General features: G+C 39.8%; 1 protein-coding gene across 12 annotated transcripts in view; it reads left to right on the top strand.

Annotated features, from left to right (window-relative positions):
• TLK2 (tousled like kinase 2) overlaps nt 1-24859 on the top strand; it is a 143477-nt gene that overhangs the window by 43708 nt on the left and 74910 nt on the right. For 7 of the 12 annotated variants that reach the window (XM_032265942.1, XM_032265943.1, XM_032265938.1 and 4 more), the window contains 5 exons: nt 4984-5055; nt 6814-6883; nt 7738-7781; nt 8820-8915; nt 19845-20012. In XM_032265942.1, the coding sequence (XP_032121833.1) occupies nt 4984-5055; nt 6814-6883; nt 7738-7781; nt 8820-8915; nt 19845-20012 (450 nt within the window). The remainder of the gene's footprint in view (nt 1-4983; nt 5056-6813; nt 6884-7737; nt 7782-8819; nt 8916-19844; nt 20013-24859) is intronic. The other 5 variants (XM_032265947.1, XM_032265944.1, XM_032265945.1 and 2 more) reach the window with 2 other exon arrangements.

The following is a 24859-nucleotide window of genomic DNA, read 5'->3' as shown; positions in this document are numbered from 1 at the left end:
CAGGTTCAAACGATTCTCTTGCGTCAGCCACCCAGTAGCTGGGATTACAGGTGTGCGCCACCACACCCAGCTAATTCTTGGATTTTTAGTAGAGGCAGGGTTTCACCATGTTGGCCAGGCTGGCCTCGAACTCCTGACCTCAAGTGATCCGCTCACCTTGGCCTCCCAAAGTGCTGGGATTATAGGCATGAGCCACCATGCTGGCCCCCAGCACCATTTTTTGAAAAAATGGACTTTCACCTTTGAATAGTCTTGGCACCTTAATTGAAAATCATTTGACCATGTATGTGAGGATTTCTTTCTGGCTGTCCATTCTTTTCCATTGATATATGTCTGTCTTTAATGCTAATATCATGATGTTTTGATGATTATAGCTTTGTAATTTTATTTATTATTATACTTCTTTTTTGAGACAGTGTCTCATTGTTACTCACGCCAGAGTGCAGTGGTGCAACCTTGGTTCACTGCAGCCTTCACCTCCCAGGTTCAAGTGATTCTCCTGCCTCAGTCTCCCGACTAGCTGAGACTACAGGCTTGCACCACTCCACCCTACTAAGTTTTGTTATTTTAGTGCAGATGGGGTTTCACCATGTTGGCCAGGCTGGTCTCGAACTCCTGACCTCAGGTGATCCACCCACCTCAACCTCCCAAAGTGCTTGGGATTACAGGCATGAGCCATTGCGCCTCGCCTGTAATAAGATTTGAAATAGGAAATGTGGGACCTTCAACTGTGTTCCTTTTCAAGATTGTTTTGTCCGTTTGGGGTCTTAGCCCATTTATGCCTGCTGTCCCGTTATTGGAAGGCTAAGCTTGTGGGAGTTGTTTATATCCTGCTCAAGGTCATTGCCAAGGGCTGATTTTTCACAGGAAAAATTTGCAACCTGAGGCATAAACTGATTAATGTAGTTTTTAATGGTAAGCTCTAGAGATGTTACCATGAAAATGAAAAACAGAAAAATGCTTTCTTTGATTATTATTTTGTGTTTTATTCAGAGCAGTAAAATGGAAAACAAATAAGAGGTATGAATTATGGAAAGGAGGATAAAACCTTGTTGTTTACAAATGCTATGATTCTATACCTAGACAACTAAATTGAAAGAAAGAAACTGGGCCGGGCACAGTGGCTCATGCCTGTAATCCCAGCACTTTGGGAGGTCAGGCAGGTAGATCACTTGAAGGCAGGAGTTCCAGATCCACCTGGCCAACATGATTAAACCCTGTCTCTACTAAAAATACAAAAAAATTAGGCGTGGTGGTGCATGTACTGTAATCCTGGCTACTTGGGAAGCTGACAGAGGAGAATTGCTTTACTTGGGAGGCAGGGATTGCAGTGAACTGAGATCACACCATTGCACTCCAGCCTGGGCTACAGAGCAAGACTCTGTCTCCAAACAAAAGGAAAAAAAAAAAAAAAAAAAAGGAACAAACTGAAGATGATTAAGAAGACAATTCAGTAAAGTGACTGGCTAAATAAAAATCACGAAAATAAATAATTTCTGTATATCAGCAGTAACATAAACATGTTTTTATTTTACTCATAACTTTTATTTTGAGACAGGGTCTTGGCTCTTGTCACTCTGGCTGGAATGCAGTGGTGCCATCTTGGTTCACTGCAACCTCTGCCTTGCGAGCTCAAGCAATCTGCCTACCTCAGCCTCCAAGTAGCTGGGGCGCCAGGCGCATACTGCTATGCTTGGCTAATTTTTTGTATTTTTGGTAGAGATGGGGTTTCACCATGTTGTCCAGCCTGGTCTCAAACTCCTGAGCTCAAGTGATCCACCCACCTTGGCCTCCCAGAGTGCTGGGATTATAGGAGTGAGCCACCACTCCTAGCCCGTTTTGAGTTAATTTTTATATTGATGTGAAGGAAGGGTACACTTCATTGTTTTACCTGTGGCTATCTACTCCTGGCACCATTTGCTGAAAAGACTGTTCTTTTCCTCATTGAATTGTGTTGGCAATCTTGTCAAAAATCATTGGACCACAATTATGGATTTATTTCTGGACTTTCTATTCCATTGATCTAACCTTATGCTAGTACTATATTGTCTTGATTGCTGTGGCTTTGTTTTAGGCGGTGAAGTATGAGCCTTCCTACTTTTTCAGGATTGGTTCCTAGCAATTCCATATGCATGTTGGAATTTGCCTACCAGTTTCTGTAAGTCAGTCAGCTGGGGTCAGGTGTGATGGCTCACGCCTGTAATCCCAGCACTTTTGAGACACGGAGGTGGGTGGATCACCTCAGGTCAGGAGTTTGAGACCAGCCTGGCTAACACAGTGAAACAATAATAAGTTATTATTTATAAAATTATTTATTCCTCTTGATGCTACTGTATATGGAATTATTTTCTTCATTTTCAGATTGTTCATTGCAAGTATAAAAAAACTGATTTTTGTATATTGATCTTGTATCCTACAACCTTGCAGAACTAGTCATTAATTATAAAGAGAAGGATCCTTGTGGCTGTTTTATGCCCTGGATCTCTCCTACAAACTATCCAGTCTACAGTTTAGGCTGTATCTTCATTAAATCCAGGAATCTCTTTCCACTTGCCTAGTACCACAACCCCCATTGTTTTTGGGAACACCTTTAGACTGAAACTTGTCACACTCTTGCAAGTGAAGTCAGGTCCTTTGAGATACTCTTGTGTTCTTTCTTCTTCCTTTAGGCAAAGTATCTGAGCCAGAGTTCCAGTGGTAGAGATAGGGATAATTGCAAGCTTTGCTGTGAATGCCACCCTGGCTCTAGGAGGGGATGGGGCAGGTCAGCAGCCTGGGGTCCTCTTGGTTTGTCTCTCCTGTCGTGGAACCACTGTCCCGTGAGCTGGGTTAAAGGGTGTTGGGTTCCCAGTATTCTGTGTGCCATGCCTATGAAAGAGCCCCTTTTCCACAAGTAGGGATTGAGCAGAAGAAGGGAGCCCCTACCTCTGATGATGCTTGCCTGAGACTTAGCCTCAGCAACAGAAGACGGGGCAGGATGAGAAACACTGAAGTTGAGTTCCTCCCAGGAATAAAGAGAACCTTCAGGGCTGGGGCAGTGGCTCATCCCTGTAATCCTAGTACTGTGGGAGGCCAAGGCAGACGAATCACTTGAGGCCAGGAGTTTGAGACCTGCCTGGTCAATATGGTTAAACCCCTTCTCTGCTAAAAATACAAAAATTAACTGGATGTGGTGGCACGTCCCTGTAATCGCAGCTACTTGGGAGGCTGAGGTGGGAGAATGGCTTGAACCCGGGAGGTGGAAGTTTCAGTGAGCCAAGATTGCTCCACTGTACTCCAGCCTGGGCAACAGAGCAAGAGCAAGAATCCCTCTAAAAAAAATAAAAATATATTAAAAAAAGAGAGAGAGAGTCCTCAGGCTTGAATTTTGGGGGAAGGGGAGCCTGTCACTTTTCTGACTGAATTTAGAGTTTATTGAATAAATGTTTCTTCTTCTTCTTTTTTTTTTTTTTTTTTTTTTGAGACGGAGTCTTGCTCTGTCACCCAGGCTGGAATACACTGGTGCAGTCTCGGCTCACTGCAACCTGTGCCTTCTGGGTTTAAGCGATTCTCGTGCCTCAGCCATCCAAGTAGCTGGGATTACGGTCATGTGGCACCATGCCATGCTAATTTTTTTTTTTTATTGGAGACAAAGTCTTGCTCTGTCACCAGGTGCCAGGCTGGAGTGCAGTGACGCGATCTCTGCTCACTGCAACCTCTACCTCCCAGGTTCAAGCAGCTCTCCTGCCTCAGCATCCCAAGTAGCTGGGATTACAGGCACCTGCCACCACGCCTGGCTAATTTTAGTAGAGACAGTGTTTCACCATTTTAGTAGAGACAGGGTTTCACCATGTTGGCCAGACTGGTCTCGAACTGACCTCAGGTGATCCACCTGCCTCGGCCTCCCAAAGTGCTGGGATTACAGGTGTGAGCCACCATGCCCAGCCAATTTTTGTACTTTAGGTAACAATGGGGTTTCGCCACGTTCACTAACCTGGTCTCGAACTCCTGACCTCAAGTGATCTGCCCACTTTGGCCTCCCAAAATGCTAGAATTACAGGCATGAGCCATTGTGCTCAGCCTGTTTCTTCATTTCCTGTTTGCCTTTAGGATCATTTCTAGAGGCTTTGAGTGCTTGTCGTTTGATAATTTTTGCCACTTCCACCGAGGAGCAGGCAGTGGAGCCTCCTCATGCTGTTAGGCTCAGTGTCAGCCTCCTATAAACTTTTTGAGCCAGCATTCATGCCTCCATAGGGCATAGCTTAGAAAAGCATTTCCTTCATTCTGAGCCTTGATCATGCTTCATAAGGAACTCTTAATATACCCCTTAACATCTCAACTTTCAGGTACTGTTCTTTTGTGTTATAAGAGGCCAAGAGTGTTGATTTCTTATGCTTATTTACCATAAACAATCAATTCAGTACATGTGGAAGTGCAATAGAAGGGAAAATCTGCACATGAGTACAGAGTTTATAAAAGAAGTGAAAATAATGCTAGATAAGTTTAACATGGAGGGTGCAGCACCATAGTTGGGTTCTATTCAGATTGGCTTGAAGTTGTTGCAGTTAACTCTTGCCTTCTCTGACCTGACTTAGACATCAAAATCATCAGGCTTCTACTGGGCACGGTGGCTCACGCCTGTAATCCCAGCACTTTTGGAAGGTCGAGATGGGCAGATCACCTGAGGTCAGGAGTTCAAGACCAGCCTGGCCAACATGGCAAAACCCTGTCTCTACTAAAAATACAAAAATGAGCTGGGCGTGGTGGCGGGTGCCTGTAATCCCAGATACTGAGGATGCTGAGGCAGGAGAATTGCTTGAACCTGAGAGGCAGAGCTTGCAGTCAGCCGAGATCACGCCACTGCACTCCAGCCTGGGTAACAAGAGCGAAACTCCGTCCCAAAAAAAAAAAAAAAAAAAAAAAAAGAGAAAATTAGTCTTGTCCTTCAGTTTTGCTATCCTCTTAAATGAACATTTATTTATTATGATTTTTTTTTTCTTTCAGGGACCACTTAATAGTGAGTCTTCCAACCAGAGCTTGTGCAGTGTGGGATCCTTGAGTGATAAAGAAGTAGAGGTAAGAAGCTACGTTCATGGCAAGACTTTTTATACTTCCACTTTTGGGCTGGGCTTGGTGGCTCACACCTATAATCCCAGCACTATGGGAGGCTAAGGTGGGCAGATTGCTTGAGGCTGGGAGTTTAAGACCAGCCTGGGCAACGTAGGGAGAACTTGTTTCTACAAAAGAATACAAAAAAAACTTAGCAGGGGGTGGTAGTGCACACCTGTGGCCCCATCTACTTGGAGGCTAAGGTGGGAGGATCGTTTGCACCCAGGTAGATGAGGCTGCAGTGAGCTGTGATGGCACCACTGCACTCCAGCCTGGGTAACACAGACAGACCCGAATCTCAAAGAAAAGATAGCACTGCGGGCCGGGCGCGGTGGCTCAAGCCTGTGATCCCAGCACTTTGGGAGGCCAAGGCGGGTGGATCACGAGGTCAAGAGATCGAGACCATCCTGGTCAACATGGTGAAACCCCGTCTCTACTAAAACTACAAAAAATTAGCTGGGCATGGTGGCACGTGCCTGTAATCCCAGCTACTCAGGAGGCTGAGGCAGGAGAATTGCCTGAACCCAGGAGGCGGAGGTTGCGGTGAGCCGAGATCGCGCCATTGCACTCCAGCCTGGGTAACAAGAGCGAAACTCCGTCTCAAAAAAAAAAAAAAGAAAAGATAGCACTGCTTAATTAACTCCCAGGGTGCTGTTAGACTCTGTGTCAGTGGCTCCCCTTTCAGTTGTGTGCTCTTTGCATATAGGTATGATATGGCCCTCGTGGGTTTTTATTATTATAATCATGTATGGATTTTACATATTTTAAAATTTTTGCATAGTTGCCATTGATAAAGGATAGAAATCTTCAATATTGTTCCTGTTTACATGGAAAATAAGATTGATTGACTGATTTTATTTTTACAACATTTTTTGAGACAGGGCCTCCCTCTGTCATGCATTCTGGAGTACAATGGTGCAGTCATAGCTCATTGTAATCTGACGCTCCTGAACTCAAGCAGTCCTCCTGTCTCAGCCTCCTTAGTAGCTAGGTGCCACCGTGCCCAGCTAATTTTTAAAATATTTTTTATAGAGACGGGGCCTTGCTGTGTTGCCTAGCTGATCTGGAACTCTTGGGCTCAAGCCATCTTTGCACCTCAGCCTCCAAAGTGCTGGGATTATAGACATGAGCCACAGCGCCTGACCAAGATTTTTTGTTCATTTGTTTAACTTTCCACAGCCCTCATGCACAAGATTTTTTTTATTATTATTATTAGGCATATAACCTAGCTGCCTGGATATGGGTCTCAGTGTAAGTCTGCAGCCAGCTACTCTGCATTTAGATAAAACTATGCAGATATTTCCTTTTTGGAAGAAAGATTGGATTTAAAGTAGAAGGACTGTAACAGCAGTTTTCTGAGAGCTTAACGTATGGTGGACATTTGTCCTACATTTGTGCTCTGTTAAACGTCTCACAAAAGTTTTGTAGCACCTCTGACTTACAGATAAATAAACTGAAGCTCTGATATTTTAAGCAGTTTACCAAAAATTGTATGGATGGTTTGCTTCTAGACCCTATACTCTTTGTTATACTCAGTTTTTTTTTTTTCTTTGCCTGTGCAGAAGACAGATGTTATACTCAGTTTTAAGAGGAGGACAATGATTCAGGATTTGTCTGGGCCAGTTATATCTGTTTATATATTCAATATTTTGTGTGTACTCACTGTTTTTCCTAACGTGAAAAATTTACCAAAATGCTAATTGTGACGTATATGGTATTTAACAGACTCCCGAGAAAAAGCAGAATGACCAGCGAAATCGGAAAAGAAAAGCTGAACCATATGAAACTAGCCAAGGTAGTAGTAATTTCATATCAACAAAAGTACTCAGTTCTAATGTACTTAGATAGAATTTTCTAACTTATACTACATAATTAGTTTGTACCCAGGGATTCCTGATAAAGGAAGTTTGTGTATCTTAAGGGAATATCAGACTGTTTATTACAGACTTGCCATTTGACATACACCTGACAAAACTGTGTTAGTTCTTCGGGGACTCATTTGTTTTCCCTGTTGTAAGTTAACAATCCTCTAAACCACAGGCTTTTCTTTACACCAAGCATATATTGTACAAAAAAGAGGTTAGAGTTTTAACTCTGTCTTGTGTTAGATCAGTGATTTGTTAATGACAGCCAACTGGAAATGCTTTATTTATATGACTTCCCTTTCTGCCTGCTGCTCTTCGTGGCAGTTGTTTAGTTGAATATTGGAACCCACTGGGATAAATCTGTAAGCATGATGGGTATAATGCCAAATATCTTTATATACTCAAAGAACGAAAAAAAAATGACTTGGCTTTTTTTCTTCCATTCTAAGGAATAGAAAGCCCAGTCTTGTTGCATCCTTCTTATCTTTTAAAATCTACAGATAATTCATTGTGTCTTTGGGAGCAAAATTCTTCCAAAGTGACAAGAAAAATTACTGAATCTTAAAGCTGTGAAAAAATTCTTCCTTTCACTGCTTGTTTAGCCCGTTATTTTATGGAGGAAATAGTCTGTTCTTAGGCTAAGGTATTTTGGCTCATTTGTTACAAGTACAGCTGACACGGGTTTATAGCAATGTATGTAGTTACTGAATGTATAGTACATTTTAGTGAATGATGGTTTACATATATATTGGAAAAACTGTATTTACTTTGGTTTCATTTTCAGGGAAAGGCACTCCTAGGGGACATAAAATTAGTGATTACTTTGAGGTAAGTTACATTTTTTGAAAAAACAAAAAACCCCAAAACGAACTCTGTAGTGATTTTTTTTTTTTTTTTTAAACCTAAATCCTTGTGTTTATTTGAGGCTTTAGAAAGTCATATTTTGGCCAGGTGAGGTGGCTTATGCCTGTAATCCCAGCATTTTGGGAGGCTGAGATGGGAGGATCTCTTGAACCCAGGAGTTCAAGACCAGCCTGGGCAACATTGGGAAACCTTGTCTCTACAAAAAATAGAAAAAATTAGCCAGCTGTGGTGGCACACACCTATAGTCTTGGCTACTTGGGAGGTTGAGGTGGGAGGATCACTTGAGCCTAAGAAGTCCAGGCTGCAGTGACCCATGATCTACTGCAGTCCAGCCTGGGTGACAGAGAGTGAGACCGTGTCTCCAAAAAAAAAAAAAAAAAGTTATGTTTTGCCTTTACTGTACTCTTCTTCTCTTCCTCCCCATCTTCATCAATCAATGCTGCCCCATCTCTCAATAAAAGAAAACTGCTGCTGACTTCCTAAATTTAAATTTATTATGTGTCTTGACTGTGATGATGTAAAAATTCACAAATGAGATGATTTTTCTCTTGGCCAGATGAGGTTTTGTGTCTTATAAAGATTGAGGTGGAATGACTTGGACTCTTCTTGTGTCCTCCTCCCTTTAGTCCAGTGGAACATATAGTGAGTTCCCTGACCCGTCATTAGTGGTTACTAAAGAAGACACTAACATCACTGCACCACTGCATTTCTGCTTCGTGTATTTTGAGACAAGAAGGGAAAACATTCTTCTCTCATGTCCTTTCAAAATCATGTGTACCTTCAGCTTTCTAACCACGTTTTCTTTATATCTTGATATGTACCTGCTGGAGCTCCTTCTTAAAAATCTCAAATTAGCAGAATTTGACTTTTCTCTAGAGTAAGATGTGTTAACTTAAAGGGGCCATATAATTAAGACCTGTTTGTGTATTAATCTTTTACTCTCCTTATCTGAAGCATAGTACTGTTTTGAATTATTCATATCCATTTTTCCCTGTTGGCCAGTTTGCTGGGGGAAGCGGGCCAGGAACCAGCCCTGGCAGAAGTGTTCCACCAGTTGCACGATCCTCACCGCAACATTCCTTATCCAATCCCTTACCGGTAAGCATTCACCTGGAGAAATTTGACACCTGTTGTAGGAGACAAGATGCCCAGAAACACTCAAGCAAAGTTTCTCTTTCATTAATTACCCACAGAGAATGAGGCATTAGGGAGAAAAGTTCATAGTTTTACCTATGAATCACTTACTTAGATTCAAATCTATATCAGCAAATTAGCTTTTTACAAAAGAGCCAATTCTGTTGTCTCTATATAATAAATTATCTCTAATCCTACAGCTCAGTAGTGGATCAAAAAATTAATTCCAATCAAAACATTAAGTTTTCTTCCTTGCCAAATTTGGATGTTCCTTTAGGGTTTTTTTTTTTTTCTTTTTAAAATTTGACAAGCTTCTGGCATAATTGAGTTATCTCCAGGGCTTACTCAGTGATGCACTAGAAAAGCTAATGCTATACAGATTTGTGATAGGTTTGTTTCCAGCCTGTAAGAGAGATCTGAAGGTCTTAAAAACATTATACCTAAGTTAGTGATTCTCAGTTGGTGGCAGTTTTGCCCCTCAGGGACATTTGTCAATAACTGGAGTCATTATTGGTTGTCACAGCTCGAAGGCATGGGGATGAAACTATAGGCATCTACTGGGCAGAAGTCAGGGATGCTGGTAAACATCCTGTAATGTTAGGGCAGCCTCCCTGCAAAAAAGAATTATCTGGACCAAAATATCAGTGGTGCTGAGGTTGAGAATTCCTGAGTAAGCTAATGTAGGATTATGTTTATTTGCTCCAGTGCCGTCACATAATTTGTTGATACTGTGTAAGACCTCTTACTCAAGGGTGTGCTCTGTCCCCTAATGCCTTCAGTATTGCCTCAGGTGGGATCTTGGGAGACAAGGTCTCTGGGACAAAAGTTTTTATTTTGGATCACTGATTTTTAGGAAAGTTGTTTTTCTTTGCCTTGAGAGAGTTGTATGATAGTACTCATTTCCTAAGCAATTTAGGCTTCTATATTGTTAAAGTATTTAAAAATATACTTCCTGCCCCTCTACTGTCTCATAAAAAGCTGCATTCATTAAGATTATTATAATTATTAAAGCACTTATTAAAACATCTAAGGAGTTTTGGCTATTACTGTGTCATCCTTGCCGTATATACATAATAATTTTTTTTTTTTTTTGAGACTGTCTCGCTCTGTCACCCAGGCTAGAGTGCAGTGGTGCAATCATGACTACTGCAACCTCCGCCTCCCAGGCTCAAGCGATCCTCCCAACTCAGCCTTCTGAGTAGCTTGTACTACAGGCATGTGCCACTATGCCCAGCTAATTTTTGTATTTTTTTGTAGAGAAGTGATTTCACCATGTTGCCCAGGCTGCTCTCAAACTCCTGAGATCATGTGATCTACCTGTCTCCACCTCCCAAAGTGCTGAGATTATAGGCATTAGCCATTGTGTCAGACCATTCTTGCCATAGTTTATAATTTTAGAAATGTTTGATGATAGATTCAATTTGGGCAGGTTGAGGTTTGTTAGATAACTGTTGAAGAGGCCTGTGTCGCTGTTTTTCTTAAGTTTTAAACCAGTTAAAGTTTAAAAGATATTAAATGAGATAGCAGATTATCTATTTGGGACAGAGACACAGGAGAATTTTGTAGAAATTCTCAGGGTTGAAATTCTCAGTTTTGTAGAATTTCTCAGTGTTGTCTATAACTCTTTTCTTCCTGAAGTCCTCTTTTCATTTGGTTTTTAATAGTGTGACCACCCATCTCTCATGCGTCAGTTTAGGTTGAATCTTAACTTGAAGGCAAAAGAGATGAACTCAATGATCTGTAGACATTTTTGCCAGCTATATGAATGTGGCTGAGCCCTGTCATCATACAAATCTGATGATAGATAAGGTGTTAAAATAGGAACCAAAGCTTAATTCTCCACTTTTTCCTTGCCTGCCTCTAGGCAACTCAGCATGATTGGAGGAACACGCACACACCAAGGTTACTGACTGCTTTTTAGGTCATGAGCACTGGCCTCGTGTGTACCTCTCACTGCCTGCCAGTCCTACTGTATTTCTATTTCGTTCTCTTTCTTTCATGAATATGTCATATTTTTGTCATCCCCTGCAAACCTCCAGCAATTCTTCTACTAACTGATGGCCTTCCTTTTTTATTTTACTGAGAAAATAGAAGCTATTGGAAGAGAATTTCTACATACTTCTACACTAGATTTGCCAAGCTACTTGCATCAGTACTCACATCCATCTGCCTTTGGGATGAATGAACTTGTTAGCCTTTCACATGGGTTTTGGTCTCCCCAGTAATTATGTATCCAGCTGTCCACTTGACATTTCCACTTGTGCTGCTTGTGCATGTCCAAAAAGGAACTCTTGCTCTCCCTTCCCTACCATAACTAACACCGAACTGCTCTTCTGTAGTCTGCCTTGTTCTGGCAAATGACAGGTTATACCATCTGGTTTTTCAGGTCATAGCTTCATGCCCCAAATGTAATCCATCAGAAAATCCTGTTTTTTCTTTAAAACGTGTTAAAATATGACCACTTTTCTATTTCTGTTCACTGGATTAGCTTTCAAAGTGGTCTCCCTGTTTTTGACCTTGTTCTACCTGGTCTTAATGTAATAGCCCACATGATTATTAAAGTGTTCAGACACATCCTGGCACTCCTCTGCTCAACACTGTCCTGTGGCTTCCTAGACTGAAGTCTTTATGTGACCTAAAAGCTCCTGCATGATCTGTGCTCCCTACCATCCACCTGGTTCTGACATTTGCAGCCATTGTCCCTCTCCTTCATGCCACTGCAGCCACACTGGCCTCCTTGAGCCCTGTAAAGAACACTTTTGCTTCGGGGTCTTTGTACTTCTTATTCCCTTTTCCAGGAAGGAACATGCTTTTCTCAGATATCAGCAATCATTTTTAAATTTTTTGTTCATTGATATTTATACATGCAGAAGAGTACACATTATAAGTCTACAGTTTACTGAATTTTCACAAACTCTACAAGCACAAGAAATATTACTAATGATGCAGAAGTTCCCGTGTTCCCTTTCAATTACTAACCCCCTAGTGGATAGCCACTAGCCTGACCTCTAACAACATAAATGAATTTTCTTGTTTTTGTATTTTGTATAAAAGAATTATTCAGTGTATATTCTTGTGGCTAGTCCTTTTGTTCCACGTTACTTTTGTGAGGTTTGTCCATTTCGTCGTGTATTTTGTAGATCATTTATTGTCATCGGTGTGTTACAAGTTTAATTTTCAGTTAATAATTTATATATTTTTATTTTCAACTGCATATTTAATTGCCCATCTTGCCACTAGAATGTTAATCTCATAAGAATGGGGATTTTGCTTTGTTTTGTTTACTGCTGTCTCTTGTTACATAAAAGTGTAATTTTTAAACTAATTTCCCCCATTTGACATGTAAGCAATATTTTATTTCATTTTCAGTCTCCAGCATCCAAAACGGTGCTTGGCATATAATAGGTGCCCAAAATTATGCTGAAAGGGAAGAATAGATGGATAAAATATTATTTTTACCTTTTTACCTATGGAAGATTATTTTGTATTTTTGTTAAATATAAAAAATACAAAAAGCATGTAAAACATGTAAGTTTTTATGCAGGAGTTGACAAAGGACAGCTCACAGCTGGCAAGCTAGGAATGATTTTTATTTTTATATTTAAATTTATTTTATTTTATTTTTGGAGACAGAGCATCACTCTGTCCCTGAGGCTGGAGTGCAGTGGTGCAGTCTTGGCTCACTGCAACTTCTGTCTCCTGGGTAGCTGGGATTACAGGTGTGTGCCACCACACCTGGCTAATTTTTGTATTTTTCGTAGAGAGGTTTCACCATGTTGGCCAGGCTGGTCTCTAACTCCTGACCTCAGGTGATCCGCCTGCCTTGGCCTCCCAAACTGCTGGGATTACAGACATGAGCCACCTGGCATGGCAAGCTCGGAATGATTTTTTAGATTTTTTTTCTTTCTTTTTTTTTTTTGAGGTGGAGTCTTCCTCTGTCACCCAGGCTGGAGTGCAGTGGCACAATCTCAGCCCACTGCAACCTTTACCCCCCCAGGTTCAAGCAATTCGTACCTCAGCCTCCCAAGTATCTGAGATTACAGACATGCATCACCATGCCCAGCTAATCTTTTTGAATTTTTAGCTGAGACAGAGTTTTGCAACGTTGGCCAGGCTGGTCTGGAACTCCTGGCCTGAAGTGATCCACCTGCCTGGGCCTCCCAAAGTGTTGAGATTATAGGTGCAAGCCACTGAGCCTGGCTGAAGCTCTTTGCTTTAAATGTGGTTTATGTGATATTTAATATATCCAAACCATTGTGTGGTATAACTATTTCCATTATTTATACTATTAAATTTGCATTTTTATGTTTTCTGTGTATCTTTGGCAAATACCATATAATTGGATTTTGTTCTCTTAGGTCTAAAATTTTTCTTTTATTTACATTCAGTATAATTACCAATATATTTGGTTTAGATGTATCATCATTTAATGTGTTTATTTATCTTGCCTGTACTGTATTCCTTTTTCTTTAATTTCTTGCTTTTATTTAGATTGAATTTTTTTAAAGTCATTTTCTATTTTTCTCCTCTTCTAGTAACTAGGCTATCTTTGGTGTTTCTCTTAGAAGGTATCACATTCGGCCAGGTGTGGTGGCTCACGCCTGTAATCCTTGCACTTTGGGAGGCCCAGGTGGGAGGATTACTTGAGTTCAGGAGTTTGAGACCAGCCTAGGCAATATAACGAGACCCCATCTCTACAACAAAACATAACAATTTAAAATTAGCCAGGCATGGTTGCACGCACCTTGTAGCCCCAGTTATTCAGGTGGCTGAGGTCGGAGGATTCCTTGAGCCCAGGATGTCAGAGTTGGAGTGAGCCATGATCACACTCCTGCACTCCATCCTGGAGCATAGAGTGACACCCCATCTCAAAACCCAAAAATATGAAAGAGTAAAAATAAATTACCACATGTATTTTTAATATGCCAAAATTTAACGTCAGTTGTATCTCTTTATCCTTTACCAAATAAAATCATGACCTCAGAACACCGTTTACTCTGCTACTGACCTGGTGGTGGTGGTATTATATTTTGTCTTTTTTTGGTCTCATAAAATATTATTGTTTAATGCTATCAGTGTTCATTTAGATTTATCTGTATATTTACCTCTTTGTAGTTGTTTTCTTTTTGCATCCTACACCTTCCACCTGGGGTTATTTCCTTCTGCCTAAATATTCCTTTAGTATTCTTCTACAGTATATCTGCAAAGGATTAACTCTAGATTTTTGTTTACTGAAATAACTTTATTTTGCTCTTACTCCTGAAAGGTATTTTTGCTGTGTATATTTTTAGGTTTGCTTTTTTTTTCTTTTAACACAATTGAGCAGTAATCCATTACCATCTTCTAGCCCTCCATTGTTACTGTTAAGAAATCAGCTGTCATTTGCTTGTTGTTTCTTTGAAGATAACTGCTTTTTTCCCCCGATTGCTTTGAAAGTCTTTAGCTGTGGTGTTCGGTAGTTTTATGATGATGTGTCATTTCATTTCCCTTGCTTGTGATTTCCTGTACTTCTTGAATTTGTGGGTTGGTGTCTTTCATCAGTTCTGAATAATTAGCAATTGTCTCTTCAGATATTATCTTTGACTTGTTCTTTTTTCCTCCTCTTACGAAATTCTAGTTAACCATACATTACACTTCCTAATTTTATTACCATGCCTTTTGACTTCTTTTTTTGTATTTTGTTCTTCTTGTCTTTATATACTCCATCGTGGATAATTTCTTCTTGCCTTTCAGTTCCCAGATTCTTATTTATTGTTTCTAATTAGCTGTTAGCCCTATTGAATTGATTACTGCCTTCTTTTTTTTTTTTTTTAAGGCAGAGTTTTGCTCTTGTTGCCCAGGCTGGAGTGCATTGGCGCCATCTCAACTTACCACAACCTCCGCCCCCTGGGTTCAAGCAAATTCTTCTCCCTCAGCCTCCCTGGAGTAGCTGGGATTACAGGAATGAATCACCACACCCAGCTAATTTTTGTATTGTTAGTAGAGATGGGGTTTCTACATGTTGGTCAGGCTGATCTTGAACTGTTGACCTCAGGTGATCTGCCCACCTCGGCCTCCCAAAGTGCTGGGATTACAGGCATGAGCCACCATGCCTGGCAGCTACTGGCTTTTTAAGAAAAAGAATTACATTTCCTGTAGATATTTTCAAGCCTTTTTTTTTTTAATGTGTTAGACACAATTATTTTATAATCTGTTTGATAATGCTAGCATCTGAAGCTTTTATGTGAATCTGTTTCTAGTGTCTCTTGTTTTTCTTAGTTGTTGCTCGTGGCCTTATTTCTTTTATGCTTTGTTTTTTCACTGTGTACTCCTCATTGTTCTTGCAAAATTGTTTGTGGAGTTTCTTCAAGATCTAGGATGAATGAAGATGTGTTACTGCAGGGAAAATTTTGATTTGCTTCTTTTGAGTACCTGAAGATTTTACTCCTTTATATGCCACCTTAGTGAATTTATGACATATTTTGTTTAGTTTGTTTATTTTGTTTGCTTCTTTCAACTACTAGGAATAATTGATTTGTATTGTGTTAACATTTCTCAAGAGAACCCCCAGCCCTTACACTGCTGCTAAGGCAACTTCCTTGTAACTGTCTGAGGGTGGGGTAATTTTTCCTGGCTTACCCTTTCCTTGAGAATGTAGTGTAGCTCTTTGGAGGCCCAGCTTGAAGTGGGAAGGGTTTCCTATTGAACCCTCTGTCTTGGCTGAGCTTTGGTCTGTGACTCTCTGCTTGATACCATGTTGCCCTGAAAATGGAAATTCAAGACCTGCAGGTGCTCTTAGGCCATATGTGGCTTTGGTGTTTCTTTTACCTGTCTAGTGTTCCTAATTTCCCTTAGATTTTGTCCTGGCAGATCCCTAACATTTTATCAAGTCTTGAGTGTTTCTAATGTTTGTTACTGTTGTTTGCCCATATTTTATCCTACCTTTGTAGTTTTTTTTTTTTCCCCCCCAGAGGAAGGTTGGTTCAAACAGGCTAGGCTATAGCTGACATAGGATATTTACAGAAATATTTTTAAATCTTTCAACCCTTGTCAGGTATTTATTGAATATATGACAGAAGGTTTAATTTTACTGTTGTAGCTCATTCTCTCATGCCGTGAGAATATTGTCATCAATGGGTATCACATGTGTTCTGGAACCTGGGTTTAAACTTTTGCATTTGGTGGGGTAGGAGTGTTAATCATCAGGAGGACTCTACTCATAGATTCAAAAATTAAATTTCTTTGTCAGGATTATTTTATTTTTTGGCATGAAAATATTAAAGAATTATTCCTGATTAAGAAAAATTACCTCCTTTATTCATGCAGATTGTGAAAGTTCAATTCAGAAATGGTAAAATAGAAAGCTTCCTCCAAAAGAACAGTTATTAGAGAGTATGGTGGGCAAATATTTCTAGACTTTTTGATATATACACATGTACGTTTATATAATGGGTTTTCTAATTTCCATTGTATTAGCTTATTTAACTAATATCTTGTAAACATTTGTATTCTATATATAGTGTTGTAATGAACATTCTTGTACATACCTGCATTTTTCCCAGTAAATTCCCTAAATGTAATTCCCATGTCAGAGTATGATCATTTAAAAATGTCATCACATAAATTGCTAGGAGGTTATTAGCAGTTTGAGAGTACCAATTTTTTATACCCTGCTAATAGTGAATTTTATCATTGTAATCTTTGCCATCAAGAAAAATACCTTGTTTTAACTTGCATTTGTTCATTAGTTATATTAAACTTCTTATCATATGTTTAATGGCCTTTTGGATTTCTCTTTTAATGCTAGTTCAGGTCCTTTGCCTATGTTTCTTTTGAAATATTTGTGTGTTTTTGGTTTTTGTTTTACTGATGGGTAAAGCATTATTTATTAATAAATTATTATTTATTTATTGTTATTTATATTGTAAATATTTTTGCATGTTTGTAATCTTGCCTTTAACTTCATGTTGACTTTTACCATTCAGATGTAAAAAAAAATTGAAGTAGTCAAATTTATTGTTTTTCCTTTATGACTTATGGGATTTGTCTTATTCCTATATGATAAAAAAAAAAAGTGTGTGGGATATATATAAAAGAATCTAACAATGTTCCTATATGGTGTGTGTGCATATATATATATAATATATATATATTTTTTTCCTTTGAGACAGGGTCTTGCTGTGTTGCCCAGGCTGGAGTGCAGTGCTGTGATCTTGGCCCACTGCAGCCTCTGTCTCCTGGGTTCAAGTAATTCTTGTGCCTCAGCCTCCTGAGTAGCAGGTTCTATAGGCATGTGCCACCATACCCAGCTAATTTTTGTATTTTTAGTAGAGACAGGCTTTTACCACATTGGCCAGGCTGGTGTTAAACTCCTGACCTCAAGTGATTTTGCCCACCTCAGCCTCCCAAAGTGCTGGATTACAGGCGTGAGCCCACGGTGCTCTGCCAATGGTTTATATTTTTAATGTCATGTTTAAAAAGTCCTTTACCACTAAAAAATTCTAAAGGAATTTGTTTATTTTTTCTTCTTATAATTTTTATATGTGATTAAAAGGTAGAAATCTACTTTTCCCTTTTTTTTCTAGTATCTGTACAAATGCCCTACCATCTTTTTAGTAACTTCCCACTGATATGAAATGCACATTAATCACAAACTATATATCCATATTATATAGATCTGTTTCTGAATTCTGTATTCTGTGCCACTGGTCAATCTGCCTCTGTATCTGTATGATACTGTTATAGTTCATGTAACATTGTAGTATGTTTCGATATCTGGTCAAGTTTCCCTGATACTCTTTCTGAAAAATTATGTGGCTGATTATGATTATTTTTTTAAGTGACCTTAGAATTTATTGTGAAATTCCACAAAAACAACTGCCCAAAAAAGCATGAGAGAGAACCTAGATGACCACTGTGCCACCATAAGACTATCCCCTGGAAGAGAAACAGGCCAAAAACAAAATTAAAAACCTTAAACTTGGGTTTTAGAGAAATTTGATGTCTGTAGATTCTGAACCCAGGAACTTGATATTACCGTTTAATTTAGATCATCTTTTATATTTGTCTGTGGAACTGTGTAGTTTTTCTTCATAGGTATTCTCTGCATGTTTCTTAAGTTTGCTTTCAAGTATTTTACAGTTTTTTTTTGCTACTTTGAATCTGCTTTTCCCTCCATTACATGGTGTGATTATAATCAGTTGGGGAAGCTATTTTGGTGTATTTATTTTGTATTTGGCCATCTTACTGAACTCCTTTTAATTGTTATAGTAGTTTTTCCATTGATTTGCTTGGTTTCCTTTGTGAATAGTTATATCATCCAAAAGTGACACTAAAAATCTTTAATATTTTCTAATATTTTTACCTCATATTTTTTCTTTTTTACATTGGCTAAAACTTTTATAATAACGTCTAATATGAGAATGTGTTACTTTGTTTTCTGGCTTTAATGAGAGGGTCTCCAGTATGGCACCACTAATTATGATGTTTTATATGGATTTTTTGAAAAACATACTGTTTATTGTATTAAAAATGGATAATTCCAATCTTTTTTTTTTTTTTTTTTGAGACAGAGTCTTGTTCTGTCGCCAGGCGCCAGGCTGGAATGCAGTGGCGCGATATCGGCTCACTGCAACTTCCGCCTCCCAGGTTCAAGCAATTCTCCTGCCTCAGCCTCCTGGGTAGCTGGGACTACAAGCGCATGCCACCATGACCAGCTAATTTTTTTTTTGTATTTTTAGTAGAGACTGGGTTTCACCATATTGGCCAGGATGGTCTTGATCTCTTGACCTCATGATCCACCCGCCTCGGTCTCCCAAAGTGCTGGGATTACAGGCTTGAGCACCATTCCCGGCCGGTTTTTCTATTTTTAGTAGAGACAGGGTTTCACCATGTTGGCCAGGCTGGTCTTGAACTCTTGACCTCAAGCGATCTGCATGCCTTGGCCTCCAGAGTGCTGGGATTACAGGCATGAGCCACTATACCCAGCCAATTCCAGTCATTTAAGAGTTACCTAACACTATGGATATCCTTTTGGGTATCCAATGGGAAGAGCCATAATTTTTCCCTCCCTAAAGTTAATATAATGAATTATATTAGTAGATTTGCTAATGTTGAACCATTTTTAGATTTCTGGAGGAAGTCATATGTAATTGTGGTGTATTATCCTTTTAGTATACCGTGGAACTTGTTTTGCTTGCATTTATTTTAGATTTTTGCATCTAAATATACTACAGTGAGAATAGAATCGAGAGTGAAATAAGCTCCACCTATAAAGTCATGGGACAGGCCAGGCACAGTGGCTCACACCTGTAATCCCAGCACTTTGAGAGGCCGAGGTGGACAGATCGCCTGAGTTCAGGAGTTTGAGACCAGCCTGGCCAACATGTTGAAACCCCGTCTGTACCTGTAATCCTAGCTACTTGGGAGGCTGAGGCAGGAGAATTGCTTTAAACCCTGGAGGTGGAGGTTGCAGTGAGCTGAGACCATGCCATTGCACTCCAGTCTGGGCAACAAGAATGAAACTCTGTCTCAAAAAAAAAAAAAGAAAAAAGTCATGGGATAATGTCTTAATTTTCATTTACCTACAGAATGGAAATAATATTTCCTATGTAGGGTTGAGGGTATTGTGAAGTTGATTTGTTGAACTCTACAAAGTAGTGGATAAATTTAGACTTACATAACTATAGAACCATTAAAATATAATGTCAAAGAATCTGAGTAAGATAGTCACATTTTTAGATAGGTTATAATCAAGTGATAATGTCGATGTGCTCTCCATAATTATTTTTAGAGATGCTTTTTAAAAAAAATCATTCATGTTATATTTGATAACTGTTTTTAGTCTGTTGCATGTTTGGGCAGTATCAGATTATCTTTCTCATGTTATTTGTGTGTTTCTTTACTGTTTTCCAGCGACGAGTAGAACAGCCCCTCTATGGTTTAGATGGCACCGCTGCAAAGGAGGCGACAGAGGAGCAGTCTGCTCTGCCAACCCTCATGTCAGTGATGCTAGCAAAACCTCGGCTAGACACGGAGCAGCTGGCACAAAGGGGAGCTGGCCTCTGCTTCACTTTTGTTTCAGTGAGTACAAAGCCTAAGTTAATTCAGATCCTTGCCATTGCCCTAGCACTCCTTGATGAAGTTGGATTAATTATTTTGATAGATGAGGACATATCTAGGGTTTTTTTAAAACATGATTTCCCTTACTATCATTCCCAAACCTGTCTAATTCTATATCACTTCTAAATGTATTGTGTTTTTACTCAATCTCCCTTGGTTCAGGCTCCTGAGGGAGACTGCTTTGTCAAAGCCTGAACACACAATGGGAAGGAAAGCACAGTCTTAGATTGACAAAGAAGAAAGTACAGATCAAATTGCATTAACAACCAAGATATAATTAAAAATAGAATCTCCAAGTTCCAGCCATATCTGTGTAAGTTAATACTCAAGTCAGTACAGTTTCAATATGTGGGCAGGCATTCTCACAGCAAGCTTACTGGTCATTTGCCCCATGTAGCATTTGGGCCATGTACACACTTGCTTTCTCACCCCTTCACAGTGTTGGTACCCTACCTTTCCCAGGAATATTTTGCTACCTATTTGCTCCTTTCAGCTTACTTCTTTCTCCATCTTTGAAGAACAAGAATTTGAGTATTATGAAAGTTTGACCTCATTTCATATGTACTGTGAATGCCATTTGAACCAACTGTTACTTTTCTTGGTTTTTGGGTCCTACTGAGTCACCAGTTTATTGCCAGCGGTGCCAGAGTAGTCCCATTTCCCTATTCCTATTCCACTTTTAGGGACATCTTTCAGAATTAAAGTCACCATTCATCCAAATTTTGTTCCTCTTACTGGTTCATTTTGTCCAATTATAATCGCTAAGTTTCCTGTTTATTTGCCCTGTGGATTCCATGAGTCGTCAGTCCACACTCCACCAACTGTGTTCAAAAAGGTACTGAAAATAGTGGGTGTCTTAAGGAAAGAAAATACAAATAATAAAACAGTTAACCAGATAGGAAACTATTGTGTATGATTTGGAATTTTTTTGTAGTTATGGTAGCTTTACCTTAAGAAAGAGATACAACACTCTTTGAATAACGTCATTTTATTCAGATGGTTTTGTTATAGCATTAATTAGCCACTGTGAGCTGGCTCCACCATCTGTGTGGAGTTTGCATGTTCTCCCCATGTCTGCGTGGGTTTTCTCAGGGCACTCAGGTTTCCTCCCATATCCCAAAGACATGCTCATTAGGTTCATTGGTGTGTGTACAGAGTCCCAGTCTGAGTGAGTGTGGGTGTGTGTGTGCAACAAAATGGCCTCCTATCTAGGTCTGGTTTCTGCCTGCACCCTGAGCTGCCTGGGATAGGCTCTGGCTATTCACCACCTGTACTGGAATAAACAGATAAATTATTATCTTACTTTTTTTTCTGTCTGTAAAGTGGAACTCAGTATCTTTCTTGTTTTTGTTAATCCTAAATGTATGTAGAGCTCACATTTATTTCATTGTTTAATATTAGAAGTGTTTTGATCTTTAATCATCAAAGGATGTGGAAGCTTCTTGTGTGAAGGCAGTATAGTCCTTTCCTTAAGTAACAAAGGAAATATACATACTTTAAAAATGGGAGAATTGACCCATATAATATTGTAAGAGGGACTGATAGCAGTGTGGAATAGTTCCTTTGAGAAGGCAGTGCACTATAGTATTGTTTTAGAGAATGTGTCATTCACACATTTTGAGATTGTTTATGTTTACAATATACTTACTTTTGTTAAATCTTTATTTTGGATCTAACTTTTCCAGGAAGAACCTTGGATAATCAAGGAGTTGTCTTTTTGTCATTGCCTTAAAAATTACCTCTTTTTCACTTGAGAGGAGTTACCTTTGTTTCTTCCACACATACTTACACGCAGTGCCCACCATGTAATGAGCACAAGATTTGGTCAGCAAGAACTTGTTCCCCTTTCCATCTTCTGTAAAAGGTATGGGCAGGCAGGCTGCTGGTAGATGCGCATGAAGGACCACCTGCTTAGTCCTATCAGCTGACACACTCCACTATCAGAGAAGTAGCAGATGCTATAGCCACATTGTTCTCATATGGAAAGAGGTGGCAGAGACAAGTAACAAAATGACCGTGTATGAAGAAGGAACATGGAAACAGTATGAAAAACCAAAAGTCTAAATGCTTTGGTATAGTTCTGTTTCTCTTTGCTTCTCAGCAGTACCAGCCAGCACATAAGCTTAGTGTAGTATAAAGAAAGAAGACAGTAAATGGGTTAGTATTAATATACAAGTGTTGCAAATCAGTAAAGGAAAGCAGATTCTTAGAAAAGCACGTAAGATTGTTTTTTAAAAGAAGGCAAGTGGCTAATAACTTGAAATAATGCTCAATTTTGGCCATAGAGAAGTGCAAAATAAAACAAGATGACATTTTGACCTAGCAAATTGGCAAGGATTAATACATTTGATAGTTTTCAGTATAGGTGATAGTTTAGAGACACATACAGCTTTATTCTGTCTATAAATTGATGTAGTCATGTGGACAACTTGGTAGTGTATCTCAACGTTAAGTTTACATATCCTTGGGTCCAGAAATTCCATTCCCATAAAATTACACAAAGATATTTGTTGAGGTATTGTTTATCATTGCAAAAAACCTGGAAGCAGTTTCCCTCCCAGAGTTTGAAAGGATATGACCCTCACATCAGAACTCATCTGATGCAATTCATTATCAACCATTGGTCACTTCTTTCTTCTCTAAGCATACGGTCTTTACTTAGCTTCTACTCTTGATTTTTGCTCACATCCCCTATCTCCAAACATTAGAGTGTTCCGGGCCTCTGTCTTCAGACTCATTTATCTACCTTCATTTCCTTCTTAACCTTCCTCTCTCTCTCTTTTTTTTTTTTTTAAAAAAAAAAAAACAGGTCTCAATCTGTTGCCCAGGCTGGAGTGCAATGGTGCAACCTCAGTTCACTACAGCCTTCATTTCCTGGGCTCAAGTGATTCTCCCACCTCAACCTCCCAATGGCTGAGTTTTGTATTTTTAGTAGCAACAGAGTTTTGCCATGTTGGCCAGGCTGGTCTCAAACTCGTGACCTCAAGTGATCCTCCCACCTCAGCCTCCCCAAAGTGCTGGGATTACAGATAGGAGCTACCACACCCGGCCTTCTTCTTAATCTCATCTAGTTCCTTTGTTATTAAAACTTCACTCCTATGTGCAGAGGACTTCCAAGTTTATGTCTCTAGCCTAGAGCTCTGTCCTGAATTTTAGGCCTGTGTCAGTTGCCTCCAGTCATTTCCTCTTTATGTCTAACAAACATATCAAATTTAACATGTTCAAAACTGAACTCTTCCTTCTGTCCCGCACCTGAAACCTATTTCTCCTACAGCCTCCGCCGACGCCTCCTCCTGCTGCTGCTGCTACCCCTCCTTCTCCTCGTCCTCTTCCTCCTCCTTCTCCTCCTCCTCCTCCTTCTTCCTTCTTCCTTCTTCTCTCTCCCTCCCTCCCTCCCTTCCTTCCTTCCTTTTTTTTTTAAAAAAGATAGAGACAGGGTATTGGTGTATTACCTAGGCTGTTCTTGAATTCCTGAACTCAAGTGATCCTCCTACCTTGGCCTCCCAAAGTGCTGGGATTGTAGGTGTGGGCCATTGTACCTGACCTCCACAGCCTTCTACATCTCAATAACTGTCAACTTTTCTCCTAATTGTTACAGCTAAAATCCTTGGAGTCATTCTTATCTCTCTCTTCTTTTTATATTATATCCCAAATCCAAATCCATCAGTAAAGCTTACTGATTTTACCTTCAAAATATGTTCCAATATATATATATATATATATATATATTTATATTTTTTTTTTTTTTCTCGAGATGGAGTCTTGCTTTGTCGCCCAGGCTGGAGTGCAGTGGTGCGATCTTGGCTCACTGCAACCTCTGCTTCCCAGTTTCAAGCGGGCTCTCCTGCCTCAGCCTCCTGAGTAACTGGGATAACGGGTGTGTGCCACCATACCCTGCTGACTTTTGTATGTTTAGTGTAGATGGGGTTTCACCATGTTGGCCAGGCTGGTCTTGGACTCCTGATTTCAGGTGATCCACACGCCTCAGCCTCCCAAAGTGCTGGGATTACAAGCATGAGCCACCGCATGGGGCCTATGTTCAGAATTTTACTATTTCTAATTCTCTTCACTACTGCCACTCCAACTTAAACCATTGTCTCCCACTGAGATAACTGGACTTCTTGCTTTGACCTTTGTTTTCTTTTAATCTGTTCTCAACAAAGCAGAGTGACTGGATTGAAATGTAAGTGCAGTCATGCCACTTCCCTGTTGAAAAGCCCTTAAAATGGCCATGCATGGTTTGCTTTCCCCCGCCCTGGCATATTTTACTACAGTCTTCCTTTCTCATCAGATTCCATGCACCCTAGCCACCCTGTTTTCTCAAATACTGTCTCCTAGTGATGCATTCACCCCAGGGCCTTTGTGTTGGCTGTTGCCTTTTCCCTAACATTCTTTACCCATATATCAGCATGCCTGCTCCCTCAGTTCTCTCTGGTTTCTGTTCATATTTACTGTATTAGAGAGGCCTACCCTGGCCACACTATAAAAGAGCAACTTCTCCCTGCCCACCCCACCTGTTATCTATCTCCTAGGTCCTGCATTGTTTTTCTCCTTAATCTTATCACTAGCTGATGTACTATGATGGACTTTTGTCTGACTTCCCCCCACTGGAATGTGACCTCCATCAGGTCAAGGACTTTGCTTTGTTCATTTCTGTATCTCCAATGCCCAGAACAAGACCTGCTCTAATAAGCACTCAGTGTAATTATATGTTGTAAGAGTTATTACTAAAGGCATTCTTCATAGAGGGACTGGTTAAATGAATTGTAATACATTTGTGCAATGGAATGCTATACAGCTGACAAAAG

This window comes from Sapajus apella, unplaced genomic scaffold (genome assembly GCF_009761245.1).
Source record: "Sapajus apella isolate SASKATOON/1434 unplaced genomic scaffold, GSC_monkey_1.0 scaffold153, whole genome shotgun sequence".
NCBI lineage: Eukaryota > Metazoa > Chordata > Mammalia > Primates > Cebidae > Sapajus > Sapajus apella.
Note: the sequence above shows the minus strand (reverse complement) of the source record. Positions and strands in the feature narration are given on the sequence as shown.